The sequence below is a fragment of the Gymnogyps californianus genome, chromosome Z, assembly GCF_018139145.2.
Source record: "Gymnogyps californianus isolate 813 chromosome Z, ASM1813914v2, whole genome shotgun sequence".
Lineage (NCBI taxonomy): Eukaryota > Metazoa > Chordata > Aves > Accipitriformes > Cathartidae > Gymnogyps > Gymnogyps californianus.
In genome coordinates, this window is record NC_059500.1 from 1,757,513 (window position 1) to 1,772,888 (window position 15,376).

General features: G+C 34.4%; 1 protein-coding gene across 1 annotated transcript in view; it reads left to right on the forward strand.

Moving 5' to 3' along the window:
* FAM172A (family with sequence similarity 172 member A) overlaps positions 1 to 15,376 on the forward strand; it is a 199,067-nt gene that overhangs the window by 62,501 nt on the left and 121,190 nt on the right. The window contains exon 6 of the mRNA XM_050912799.1: positions 1,900 to 2,091. Within this exon, the coding sequence (XP_050768756.1) occupies positions 1,900 to 2,091 (192 nt within the window). The remainder of the gene's footprint in view (positions 1 to 1,899; positions 2,092 to 15,376) is intronic.

Consider the following 15,376-nt stretch of genomic DNA (forward strand, 5'->3'; position numbering starts at 1 on the left):
ATTCTTTAGTGAAAGCTTGATCTAATGAATTACTACTGTTTGAAGACAAATTAGCTTGAAGAAAAGTTTCCAAATGTGATTAATTTCAGGAAGAGAATGAAGAGTTATTTTTTATGCTCTTGGTAGATATTTTTAACTTTTTTAAATTACCGTATTTGCAGAAGTGTGAACTAGTTATATCTTCTAGTACATATGATTACTAAGTGCTAGTACTTCCTAAATACTAAACAAAAATGTAGTTTATAAATACTAAAAGTTACAGCTAAGTTATATCTTTGTCTGAAATACAAGTTCACAATGTTTTTTCTTAATTACAGTATCATAAGTATTCAGTTTATGTGCAAAAGTCAATTACATCTTGCCAAGTACTATCTGAGATTTAGTGTTGTCTGACTTCTTACCTAAGCCATGTTAAATTTTAAGATATCAATACTGCTGCTTCAGAAGCGGCAATGTGATCTGACTGTAGCCCCAGTACGGTACCTGTTGTACTTACATATTCTAAACTCTGTTCAATAGAATGTATTTGTTACCATGTTTTCTATTTTTCGCACAAAATGTGAGAGAACGTGAGTACATTTCCTGGTGTAGAATCTGCAAGCCAAGGCATGTGGTCATTTTGGAGCAGGGAATAAGGTCTTCAGCGCTATGGCAGATGCTGAAGAGAGACATGACCATTCTTCCAGTTAGGAATTCCTTGTGTTCAAGTAGCCTCATTGACTTCATTAAAAAAATATTTGGTAGGACTTGTGTTAAAAAAAGTCTGGAGATTCATGCAGAATTAATTTTTCCTAAGGTAAGGGTAATTAAGAATACATACCCACGTATGAGAGAAAAACTGACATAATCCAAGTAGCCATTCGTCCTGTCTCAACGTAAGGCTTGTATCCTGACCTGCCTTTCATTGCTGTTGCAGAGCGTAAGACCATCCAGGGTTGTTCATAGCAGCTGTACAGTTAACCTGTGCGGGTCGTGTGGTGTGGAGTACAGTAGGACGTGGAGATTTCCCTGTTCTGTTCTTCCTTTTCAATGTATTCATATGATAGAAGGGGAAGAATGAGTAGATGGGATGGTTTTTTCTGCCCTCATAGTGTTTACACCAGCACAGTTCTTTTGCCTTGAGCCAGGCTTGCTAAACCAAGTGTAGACCTGTTTTATAGAACTTCTGTTTTTATTGAACAAAAAGTGCTGCTTTACTCTCTAGAGTAAGGACAAAACTTGGAACTAGGTTATGGTTTACTGAATATCAAAGCTGGTTGTTGTTCTGTTCCTACAGCAGAGTAGCTAAGCGTTGACCCAGGTGCAGGACTCTTAACGAAGCTGTTATTTAGACCCAAATTGGACTTCTATATTTTATTAGGCTTATCCTATTAAGTTTATAATAGACAAATTTACAATACTGGTTCCTACGTGGCTTATTGGGTATTTATGTTGAGGTGTCTGAGATGGAACTCTCCAGGATTTTTTTAATATTATGTAAGAATTTTACTGTTGCTTCAGGCATATCAGAGGTGACAAATTACTTGATCACACACACACACCCCGCCTCCCCCGATTGTTCTTTCATGGACTTTCTTTTTTGCCAGTAAATTTCTGTAAACAACTGATGTTTCAAAGCTTTAGCATACTTTTTACCCCTTTTTTTTGATTTAAATCTCCCTTGGATCACTGTTCTAAATTATGGTATATTTTTATGTTTTGGAGTTACATTGCACAGATATTAGCTTTTGCTTTATTTTAATTTAGTACTGGGCACACATTAGTCCTTACAATATGCCTACAAATAGTTATTAAATGGTGAAAGTTTTTATATCAATTTGGTGGCTAACTTTATAACTGCAGATGTTCTTTTAAAAAATTTTATTGATACATAAAAGTGCATGTTGTCTGTAATTGCAGGTTGATGCAACTGAGAGCGAACCAAAGAGCTTTATCTTTATGAGTGAAGATGCATTAACAAATCCTGACAAGCTGTTGGTCCTAATTCATGGTAATGGTGTTGTCAGAGCAGGTCAGTGGGCTAGGAGACTTATAATTAACGAAGATCTGGACAGTGGCACACAGATACCGTACATAAAGAGAGCTATTGAGGTAAGTGAAAGTGCATGTATGTACGGTTGTGTGTGCATATGCATGTGTATGCGTGTACCTGTGTATGAAGAGCTCTAAATCAGTGATGTTTTAATTTGTTAATCAGTGTTCAATATTTCCCTATATGATCATTTTATTTATGATGGGAATGCTTGCTTGTTTTTTTCAGAACTTTTTTCCTAATGGAACCAAGTTTCTCTCTTACAGTAAAAAAAATTTTAGTTGTATGTCATGTTGTTGTGGCGGCACTGCCATGTAGTTTAATATGGCAGTTAACGTGACAAGAGCCCTTAGCAGGCAATGAGATGCAATAGAAGGCACTACAGAAATTTCTTATGATTTGAAGTGTTTTCTTTTACATTTCATTAAATTTGTACGTATTCTCACTCAACGTCTGTTGTAATCTCATGATAACATGAGCTTTCATGATAACAGCAGGCTCTTTTGCTAAGCTTGTACTGAATTTATTAGAGGCACAGTCTTTTTCAGTTTTGCACTGAATACTGATTCGTTCTGATTCACCTATCAATACTTGACAGTAAAAAAATTTACATTTTATGGACACTGTTTTGTGACATTTACATCTGTGTGAGAGACAATGCACAATTTGTGTAACATTTTTAACATTGGAACTTTGTAGGTGTAATTCATCTCTTGCATCCTGCTACCTAAATGAAACTTCCTGTAGTAAACATTAGAAAAGCCTATTTAAGACTCACTATTTTTATTATATTTACCAAGTTAAGCTAATGTTCTACTCTAAATATCAGTATTGTTGCTGTGATGGTTACACGTTTTGCTAAATGAAGTTTAATTTTTTGCAGTTGGCTGTAAAGTATTCAGTATAGAAAGTAGTTCTCTTCAAACATGTTTTCTGTTTTTTTAACAAAGCAAAGAAAGAAAACATGTTAAAAGATTAGGCCATTAAGTTATTTTTGTTTTGTATAATCCACTAACAAAGCACCAGACTACACTTTGTGTGAAAAAGAAACCTAGTCTTGTGGCAGTGATGCTTGCTGCCTTCTAACATAAAGGTTTTGTTCATTTTAAATCAAGTCTCAGAGACAGAACAACAAATAACTTTAGGATTATTAAGTGTAATATAGGTGTATGGTAGGTCCAGTGTAGGAGGTTAATTTCTGGAGTGCAAGTTCCGAAACCTTTCCCAAGAAATCCAAAGAGCTGTAGCTAGTTAAATTTTCGTAGCAGTGCTTACATGCCTGCATTTTCGTTCTTTCTTAGAGATGCTGCTGTCTTGGCTAACATGAGAGGCTGAACATTTAAAACTGGGATACTATCCCTAAATTGACAGATAATCTTTAAGAGAGTATTTCTAGTAGAGGAGAGTTATAGTTCTTTTTCCTATTTTGTTATTTTTATTTATTTTATGCTGTGATTGTGCCAGTGTGACAGGGATCAGACCTCTGTTCCCTCAAACGGTTATTATCCTTAAAAATAGATCATGTATTTCTGCGTTTTGAATGCTTCTTTAAAAAAAACACAGGAAAAAACCCAAAGAGTTTGATGAGAAAGTGTATTTAAAAAACTGTCATCATTCAATCATATTGGGACATCAGACTTCGTGCTCTTATCTTTTGACTTCCTTCTTTCTTAGCATGGTTTTTAAATTCATAGTTCTCTTTAGTTGAGTAATTCCAGCTACTGCAAAACCCACTCTCCGTTTTTGTGCATCTTAAAATTCTGGTAAATGTACTACCTATTTAGAACACGTACTATTTGCAATGATTTTTTTCATGCAAAATGAAGACTAGATCCTATTCAATTGTATTATATTAAATATGTTGCTATTTTTTGTATCCTGTAATCACCGTAATGGGAATTGGATGTATATCTGGTTAGATAAGGCAACATTTTATGGAAGTCAAACTCCACTGAAGGTATTTGGAACCATTATGTTTTGACTAAAAAGAGAATACGGATAGTTACATGCTGATATCATGTCTACTTCATGTACAGATCATATAAATTACTCTTTCAAATGCAGCAAATTATGGTAGAGTGAGTAGAGGACTCCAATTTTAGTTAATAATAACAAAAATTGCATCCTTTTCTGGGTTTTCTGGTGTTCAGTCCTCTAGCTGATTTAGGCACTTCTGTCTCTTATGAAATGAAAATAACTGGCCTAGACAATAAATGGCCTGAATGAAAATTGTGCTAACTCTTCATGCAACGTTGCCAGTTTGAAGGAAGGAATTATTTTCCTTGATCTTCCAGTGTTTCTTCTAAGAAGAGGCCTCATCCTTGAATGAAACCAGCAGACCTTATCAAAGCGTAAGATTATAGTGCTGATAACAGGAGAACATGGATTTTTTTTCCTAAAAAACTATGTGAATTTGAAGTGGATAATAGTATCTAGGATTTGAAAATTCCACTGATCTGTTGTGAATGTGAAACATGCAGGCAGCTTAAAACATTTGCTGGAGACTAGGTTTTAATTAAAAAAAAAAAAAAAAAAATTGCGGCAGTAGTGCTTAAATGTATTTTGTACAGAGACTAGTTCAGAAATATCACCTCTGCTTTCCTTAAAACAAAACCAAACAGACAGACAAACAAAAAAAACCCCTCTAGGTAGGTCAAAACCGTACCTTTTTCTCTACTGCTTTTCTCTGTGGAGAGTGATGATACTACCACAAGCAAGTTTCAGTTCATTGCTTGGGAAAACTGAAAACAGGGAGGCAAAAGCTGGAGTTATCAGTGAGCAGCAGATTGAGCAGGATGAACTGATACTGCTCTCCTGACCGGGAAGTTAAGGGAAGAAAATAAGCTATTTCTCTCTGGTACAACACTTTCGAGAAAAAAAAATAAACAACTTTTTCTCTTAAAGCGTATATGGAATAAGGGAGCAATGTAAAGGCTTAAAATTTATCATGCTTCTAGTGGCTTGGGGCTGATACACATTGGAAAGAAAAGATCCAAGGAGAAATATCCTGGTGGGAATTCGAGTAGCTAGAAATGTGTTTTTTCTCTTCATCTGGGTGGTTCCTGTAGGTAATGCTTCTCCTTCCATCTTTTATATCAAACTCTGTTGTGTAGATTCAATCTTTTGTGTAATAGATGTTGGGAGTAGTGGTTTTATGTGAAGAGGTAAGGTTAATGTGTTAATGCAGAAATCCAAACTTGATAGTGTAAAAGAGATTTTGAAATGTGAAAGAAGATGACAACAAACAAGCAACTAGATAGAGAACAGATTGTAGGAGAAGGAGGAGGGAGAAAAGTGTATACAATGTGAGACATATATCTATGTAAATACGTTAAAACACAGTAGAAGACCTGCTTTAGAAAAACAAGTATGAAAAAGGCAAATGTGATAATATAAAGCAGTAAGACTGTAACAAAAGCTTAATGAAAATAAAACAAATACATATTATAAAGATACTTCAAACAAAAAAGATGGCAATTTCCTATAAATATGGTATGAAATAAATATTGCGTAGGTTTGTTGTTTTGTTAAAATAGACCTTTTCTACTGAAACTTTCTGCAGTGGGCAATACTGATTTTTGACAGAAACAGTCGTCTGATGTGCGAGAGTCTGAAGTTCAAGTCCCTCCTCTGGGAATGAAGGACTACTCCACTTACAGTGATAATACTGTACTGAAGCTATTCCACTTTTTATAAATAAATAAATGTAAATTAAAAGAGGAATTTTTATCCTTCTACGTTTTGCGTGTCTCATTCACTGTCCGTAGAGTCAGGCTCTTCTCAGTTCAGTTATTATTTCATCATATACACAATGACTGAAGCAGCACCAGGAGGAGATGGTGAGAGACAGGTAAATTCTTTAATTCAGTGATGAGGGTATTTACTTGGGGTGTCAAGAGTTAAGGATTTACATTCCTGGTTTCATTTAGGTAGTTCAGGGGCTGCCATGTTCCCTATGAGGACTTTGGTCACCAGGCTCTTTAGGAGGAGGAGGTGTGCTTCTCTGGCTCGTTGTTGAGTGGTAACAACATGGATGGTAATCTAAAGATTCAGTTGGTAGATGTACTAGTGATATCAGTGACATAGGGGAACAAGCAAGAAGGGGTGCAAAAGTTGGCTACTGCTCCATGCAATAGCGTTCCTTCTGTGGTGGTTGGAGAAGCGGATTCTGTTCTTTAAAGTCCGCTGAGTGTTAGGCAAGGAGAAGCTGAAGTTGATCTACTTACAGAGGAATTTTGTTCCTTGGGGAACAGGAGCTCAGCTTACCTAAGTTTGGACATTGAGAAGAATTTTGGAGTACTCTTTGATACCTTTCCTCTAGGGAATAAAGAGGACATCAGCTTACTGTATGAGTGCAAAGAAACTGTTGGATGTTTTCTGTGTCTTTGGAAATTCAGTACGTTTGTTACCTAAGATAGCTGTGGTCCCAAGGATGCTAATAAAATTCAACCACAGCAACTGTCAGTTATTTGATTTTTTTTTTTTTAAATTATTATTTTTTTAAAAACCATCCAAGAATTGTTGCCTGATTTCAAATTCAGCACACTTTAAGATAGCTTAGATATTTTTATTATTATTTAAAAGAGAATTAATACTTGACATAGGGGTAATAGCACCAGAAAAATTTCTTCTTCAAAGAACCTGGATGAGTTTTTCAGAAGAAATGCAGCAGCACCCAAAAATCTGACTTTCCGTGAACAAACAAAAATAGGTTTGCATGAGATGGGCATCAACTGCGGAAATCTTTCTTTAATGGTTGATAAAACATGATTTTCAGCTTCAGTTTTCTCTTGTGTTTATCCTACTTTTCTTACTGCAATTTTGTAACAATTTCTGTCCTTAAGAATATTTTTGGTCAGAATATTGGATTTATTCACTCATATTAATATCATTCATTTGTAAAAAAATTTTCAGGTTGGTAATATTTACTGGTAGTTGGTGAGGGTTGTTATTTTCTTCAGCAGGCAATAAGATGTCATTACTTTTGTAACTCAGTTGAATGGAACAACAAAATCATTCAGTGTAACGGTAGTAAATTTACCCGCCGTAACTTTTATGTGATTTAGTAACTTACTGGTTAGTAACTGGTATGGTAACGCATTTCAATCTTTCCGTTTTGTAAAAATCAGCCAGTTTCCAAAGTGGATATTTACACATTGTTGTCAAGTAATTATGCTTTGTTTAAACTATGCTAACCAGAATTCTTGCTGAAAAACTTTTATATCTTGCTTTTAAGCATAGAATATCTTGTTAGACAACATCCTCTTTGTTCTAGTGGTCATATTTTAGGAACGTAAGATTTAAAGTATTGTCTTATAGTTTATACATGCTTAGCATAATTTCAGTAAGATGGGCAAGTGACACTTTCTGGAAAAAAAAACAGCTGACATTTCACTGCAATTACAGTTCTTCTGCAGAATACTAATATTTATGTACCTTTTATATCTCCTAAGTATATTGTTGCAGAAAGGTGTTAAAGTACTTCATTTATCTATTAATAGTCAGTTACAGTGCCAGAGTAATCATGATCTTATTTGAGCATGCTAATATATTACCAAAAGTAAAATTTCACTAAAATGAACAATAATGTGTTATATTGTTTTCTTTCAAATATTAATTTTCTGACTCTGGTGTATGTATTTGCTTTTATTCATTCTGTTAGACCATAGAACTAACATTACTTGTAAAGTACTTCTTAGTAGAGAAGACTTGTATTTAGAACTCCTGCTTTGGTGGGGATAATATTAAGAAAACTTAAGTTACATAGCTGGTTGGATGATCTTTTGAGATCTTTCTAAAAACCTAAACGCAAATTACAATCTATTACTAAATAATTTGTCACATATAATTGGCATAAAATACACCATACTCTGGAAAGAAAATTTAAAAAGCAATATATTTCGTTCCTTCTAAAACATTTTATGAGGAATTTCTAATCTCTCAAATAGCGGTTTGAAATACTGATCACCAAGCAGACAGAAGGAAAAGTTGCATAGTTAGTTGAAAGCAATACTAATTGATCACAAAATACATGATAATACATAATAAGCTGTATAGGAGTTAATAATTATTAAGTCAGAAATTCAAGAAAAGGTTAAAAGCTTAGACTAATATTGAACTGACAGGGTATATAAGCCCACACCAGCCCCCATGCCAGCAAAGGAAAACAATGAGATGACAGCTCTACTGTTTGGAGAGAGGTTGCTAACGACAGCTTATTCCTTTATGATTTCAACTCTTGACAGAAGACAGGTCTGCTTGTTGCATCATGGCAGATGTATCATTACCTTCTGGCCCTGTCATGACTGAACTGGGAAAAAAAAACACTTGCAGTTCTGAAAATCCAATTACCCTTTGGAATTTAGTGCATCCTTTCCAAGATAAGTGTTACCGTTGTTGTGTTAATTGTGTGTATTACATTCTTAGAGTTTTCTGTGCTACGCTAATTTGATAATGTAGAGATACTTACAGATTGCTTTGTCTTCCTTGATTCTGCTGGCTGTCATGTTTTAGAACCCTGTAGCACCTTGTGTTAGTTTACTCTTACTTTGTCACTGACCTAAGAAAATCACTGTTCAAAATATTTGGATAAATATGGCTTGAAAATATTTTTTTCCCCGCAAACCGTTTGAGCATTCTTTTCACTGGCTAAGTACGGGATTAAGAACACACACTGAATATTTAAAATAATCACGATCATTTAAGAAACAAAGTTTAATATGAGTATAAATGGCCTTTTTATCATATGCATATTAGGATTCTTCCTCCCCGTCCCCCCGTCCCCCCTCCCCTTCAACTTGTTGGATACCTAACAGTGACTCTGGAGACTTAGAAAAGAGTAAGACGGGGTGTGGATTTCTGAAAGTATGTCAAAAGCCTTGGGGTTTGGGTATGATCGGAATTTCAATAGAGGTTGAGATGAGTTTAAATGCATAGAAGGCGAACATAAAAATCTTGTTTAATTTCTGTCATGTTGTTCTTTTTTTAGTCACTCTGATGTCTTTTTCAAATCTGCTTTTCTCTCAAGCTTTGTGGTACTATATCCAAGATCTGTTTTTTTTCCTCTTTGTATTTCGTTTTAACTGCTGATCCCTTTTCTGTGGTGCTTCTGCCTTTAATATCAGCTGAAGCGGTCTGAATTGCTGAATCAAAGCCGTTTTGGGAGAGAGACAGTGTTTAAGATTGTGCAGGGTGAGATTCTCTGGGTAGAAGGTAACACTTCCTGCAGTTATAATCAATGCACTTGACACTTTCAAAGGCAGGAGAAGCCATGACTTGCTCAGGGGTTAAACTTTTTAAATAACTTCCCTTGGGAAAAGTGCCATCAATAAAATGGAATAATTAGTTGAAGATTCTTGAGTAGCCTAGGTTTGAAAAGAAAAGATTAGAGATAGGTCAGGTTTGCACTTCTATTGTATTTTCCCTCCCTTTTGTTTTTTAAACTATGAGCTTTTGTTTAAATGTGTGCAGTATTACAAAATCAGTCTGCTTCAAAAATAATGTCATCTACTTAAGGCAATGCATTCATTTTGTAGGGTGTTATTGTCTGTGAAGTCTAATAATTGTAAGAACGGAGATTAAATTCTACATAAAAATATAACTTTAGATTTGGTAGCTTTCTGTTTTCCTACCCACACACTTATTTTGCAAGTAGTCATTTTAGCTAACAGAAAACATTTGCAACTTTGAACCTTACTAAATAAGCTTAAAATATAAATACATTAACTAATTTTAAAAATTAGATCTAAATAGCATTAAATGAACATCCAGTACATACGGTCATTGATTTCTATAGATATGAACAGTTTTACTGTGAAATTAATTCATCTCACTTTGCATTAATTATGTTTCACAATTTCAGGTTTTATGAGGAATTTATTATTTTTCTGAGTGTTTTGTGTCATGATTTTTGTTAAAGCAGCTATTTTGAAAGGCAAAACCTGACTAAAAATGGTGCTTTCAATACACAGTCTAGTACAAAATAATAATGATAAATAATGGCTTTGGAATAAAAGATTCTTACCCTTTGTTAATTATTTACTTATTTGCACTTTTCATTTTTCTTAAAGGAAAGGAAAATCACTGACATCAGTCTGGACAGTACCTGAACAAGACTTTAGCAAATGCGTAATCAACGTTTTTCAGAAGTACAGCATTGTATTTTCTAATGGGTTATATTGAAATGAGATCTGTACCACCTGAATAGATGCATTTATTTGGTAGGGAATATTCTGCATGCAGAGTTTTAACAAAACTTTTAGCAAGAAAGTATTCAGTAGTCTCATTTCAGTAACATACTACTATTCCTGTGTGGAGAAGTTTTGAGGATCTGCCTGTGGGAGGTTGACTATGGAACTGTGACCTTTTAATTGCTCAGAAATTGCAATGAGGCTCTTTGTGTTGTGGTATGGATCTTCAATATATTGTTTATTTTAAATTTGCAATATGCATAGCAGTTGTAAGAGAAATGGGTAAATACATACCAGTGTGATTGTACTTGGAACTGCAGTAGTTACTTGTGGCTTGGATTTTACTCTACACAGGCCACTTTGTAAGAATCCTATTTAGAAGCAAATAAAGTTGTAATCCAGTATTGTTTTGATTCAGAGAATTTGGGTTTGTGGAAGTGTCATAGCTTTGTGGTTATTTATATCTGACAGCAGTACATAGGAGTAACTTCTTATTTCAGCTGATTTGCTATAGAGCCGTTGTATCTCACATTTCGAGGTGGGATGGTCCAGTAAAGTTGTGGTAGGGTAGCACCTCAGCTCACACAACACACCAGTGCCTTCACAGGATGATACAATTTAGGATGGGAACTTTTCTGTTTGTTTTTTTTTTTGTGTTATAAACTATGCTTATCTTATAAGTATGCTTATCTGATAATGGAATGAAGGTTTTAAAATCACTTTCATAGGTTTTTTGGCAACTTTTTCTGTTGGGGTGATCTTGTCAATGATTGTGTTAGTACAGACTTTTGAGAGTGGCACCACGCTAAGGAGTATAGATATGCACACAAACCTTTTTTTATTCCTCATGAAATGTAATTTTAACAGGGATAATCTTATTGAAATTGCTTTCATATAGGATGGGGCGACCTGTTAATTGTTCATTAGTTGACGTATTAATCTTAAGTCGTTAGCTTCATTTTGCTTTATGAAAAAGAAAACCCAGTAGCCAACACCTTTGTTCTATTCATTCAGGAGCATATTAATTCAGGAATGAGAAATATGCATGCATGGTTTTTATATCCTTTAAAGAAGTTAACTCACTAACATTTAAAAATATTTAATGCCTATTTAAAAATATTAAAATTGTCTTTTGTCTCATTTATTAGATGTACAGATGGTTAAACTATCACCTAGCTAATCTTAATGCATTATAATGTGTAAATTGTATTCTTTATAACATATATCATAGAAACAGTATTACATGTGTGTCAGTATAGGTATGGTATATGTATGTATTTAATATTACACTAAATTGCCAATACCCTGTTGATTTTTCAAATGAATCATTACTTAAAAGACTTACCAATTCAATGGGGAGAAGAGCACTTCCTTATTCATACTATGAAATGCATATTTGAATAAAATTATCTTTTGCTTACTGTGCATTGAGCTGGAAAATATTAACTTTAATGCATAGGTATTCAAATAAAAATTTGATATGCTTCATCCTTAAATAGTTTAGTACTGTTCTAATAATGCACATTGCTGCTTCAGGTAATAAGGAAATGGATACGGCAAAGACTTTGTCATGCAAATTTGCTCAGGATTGTAATCTTTTGAAAATACACAGATCTTTTGAACGATATATGTCACTTTTGATCAAAAACTTTAAAAAGTTTAATAATTCTGCTAGAACAAACTAAAACTGTGAGTAATTGTCTTTTTTTCCCTGAAATTAACAAATTATAACATCAAAAAATCTGAGAGTGAGGTATGTAGTAGGTCATTTGCTGCTGCAGGCGTTTTCTCTCCCTTCAGGATGTGCTTGTTTAGTTTCTCTCACTTTGTGCCTGTGGCACTGTATGGTGAAATTCAGACATGTTCTTCCCCTCCAAGGAATCTCTAGGGTGGCAGATAACTTATACAAAATTAATAAATGGTGTTGCTTTTTTTATTATCACCCATCCCAGGCAATTCGCTTTGTGTTCCCTGTGGAGAAAAGTTGAGTTGCATAGGGTATGTTTATTAAAAAAACCCATATGCTTCTACATAGAATTAAACAGTGAAAGTACACATAATAGGCTGAAATGTGTCATTAGGAAAATGGAATTATTCCATTTCCAGTGATTTATTTAGAGAGAGCTAAAAAAGTGAAAATCCCTTGTATGTTGATGAACTGTTTTAAAAACTTATATAATGTTAAGAATTTTTAAACATGTCAAAGTATAGGTGATTTTTACATTTTTTTTAATTCTGGCGTTATTAATTTAGTTTCCTTTCATCTCAGCAACATTTACAGAGTAAACCTGGTTTGAAGCTATTCAGTTGGATGATTATTTTTGCGGAAGTCCAGGTGTACCATCTTGCTTATTCACAACCATTTGTTATACCATATTGCAGTGCTAATCCTCTTAGGAAAGGGAGAGATTGGCACAGATAGCTTAACCTGTTATATTGTGTGCTACATGCAGCCTCCATCTCTATTATGCCACGGGCAGTGAGACTTCAGATTGCTTTGGAGGGTAGAACAGATAATGAAGCTTGGGTGTAAATAATTGCTGATACATGAGGGAAAACAACTTAATCTTCATTTCTTTTTTTTCCCCCCTTTTTTTTTTTGTAGTGATTAATTTTAATTGCTCTTTTAGCTGTTAAAGACAGACTTGCACTTAATAGTGCTGTGGTCTTATACTGGTGCTTGCTTCTGATGAATAAGAATCCTTAAAAATGTGAAGGTATTAAGTATTATTTATTTTAAAGTTTGTTTCCTTGGAGTTACTCACTGCCATTTTAAGTTTTTCTTAAGAGCATATATACTTAGCTAATAAGTAAACGTTCTTTTTACTCTAAAAATCATTAGAAAAGTATAGGCAGAAAATGTTCACGGTGCTTCAGTGCACAGGTGACAGAGTTTGTGCTGACCCTCGGTAACTGAGCCTGTGTTTTGAATCCCAACTCTTCCTCCAGCGTTGGGAGTAATATGATTGAGTCTTCTGGAATGAGTTCCTGAATGCTGATAACAGGAGGCTTTTCCATGAAATACAGAAGCTACTCATGTGGAATATGCACCTTCCACATCACGCATGGTTGAGATCAGATACAGGATTTTCAAGACTTGACAGCCCTGGTTCATGAACAGTGGTATTTATACTGAATTTAGGACTGTCTGAGTGCTAATATTCAACTGAGACCAGCTGAGGATAAAAATAAGTGATTCTGGGATTCCATTTTAATGATACAGTGTTGTTATTGTCACACAAATACTGAAAACAGTTATTACTAACAACTGATTAAAATATCATTTATTAATTAATACCTCATGTTGAATCAAACATTTACTGGCTTTGATTATATAAGCAGTGTCAAAAGAGTGTCATTAATTTGATCTTTTTTTATTGATGTTGACATTCTGCATATTTTGTTCATTGTGTTTGTACTCACCATGTTAGATCAGTATTTTTGCCTTGTGTTGAAACAGATCCTTTCTTAAAATAACAACACTCGCCTATTTTTGATTCAGATTAATCCACCCCCCCCATCCCATACCGTATGTTCACCTTCTCTAACTGTGGTGTCCTGTAAGGTTTTCTGCACATTTAATTTATTTTTCTGAATGTAGTTTCATGCAGGTATGAGGACAGGAGAGTAGAGGGAGTTTTAAATAAAAACTATATGCAAGAGGCTGTTTGAATACCTCCCTTCTCAGATAAAAAGAAATGCTTTAATGTTTTTCTGCTGGAAATGAAGGTCTCACTTCTAGCCTTACTTGTATCAAATTTTTGGGGAGAGGTTATGTAGGATTTGGCAAGAGCTCCAATATAAAGTAATCTTTAAGCACCAAAGACAATCAAAATAAGTATTTGTTACTTTGACTTGTTACCAGTTCCATGTAATTAATATTTTGAAAACATTGTTCATGTCTCTGTCAAGTCCTTGTGTTCCTCTTCAAGAGGTTAATTGAGAATTTACCCAACAGTAGTTTTTTACCTTGTTTCTACTTACTCATGGTAGTAGTTTTATGGTGTGATCATTTTACATTTACAGCTAGGCAAATACTTCTTTTTCAGCCATTTTTTTCTCTAGTTTACATTTTCCAAATTAAAACTATTGCTTTCTGAAGTGCCTCTGTGTGTATGTATGCAAGTATATACATGTGCATGTAGAGAAAGATAGATGCATCTTAATTGTCTAGTTGGTTGTAACTTTTCAATTTTATAAATGTTAATATAAGATGTGTGGCATTCAGGGAAAATCACAGTTAATTTCTTATGTGTTTTGGGTTTGGACGCTGCACGTGACTTTTCTTTTTTGGAAATGCTGGTTATATTTTACAGCACTGAAAAAGTACTGTTTCAGGTTGCTGTTTTCTTTGAACCCAGGAATTTACGATATATTAAAAAGGAGTTGTACTGACTATTTGTCAAAGATAATAGTATTTCGAATGTCATACAGGTTAACTTGCATTGTGATTTAATTTGATATAGCTGTTGTATGGGTTTTTTCCTCTGGACATCCTTATTGAAAGACTTTTAAGTAAGGAACTCATTAGGAATAGGTAATAATTCTCTAAAAACAAAAGATTCATAAGAATGACAGTTGACATAGTCTTATAAAAACTGTATAGAACCTGGAGAAATATCTTTACTGCACCATGTGCTCAGTTAAATGAAATCTGTCTACTGCTCCTATATAACAGAGTACTGGATCAGTGTCAAAAATATGAGGTATTTACTGTGGTGACATTCAGCATCTATATTTGTTGAGATACTACTCAAGTCTGGGATTTTTTAATGCAGTATGTCCACATAAAAAATGAAAATTTGAAGAGAAGACAGCAATTATCAATTTTACAAGCATCTTGGCTTTCTTTTAATGTTCTGAGAAACAGTCACAAGACATTTATGCTAATAGTGATATTGAAATGTACTTCCTTTTGATTTTTTTTTTTTTTTTTAAATGAAGTAGCTGTTGTGGCACAGCTGTAAATGCTGGGTTTGCCGGTAGACCTATTTTTAATCCTATTTTAAACGAGCTTCGTGCTTGTAAAAGGTGTGCAGACTATCAGCCTTGGGGAGCGGATCCCTGCAAACTGGTACACACAGGCAGGGGCGATGAAAGGTCTGGCACGCAGCCCCGCCGGCATCCCCCAGCCTTGTTCTGCAGAGACCACCGC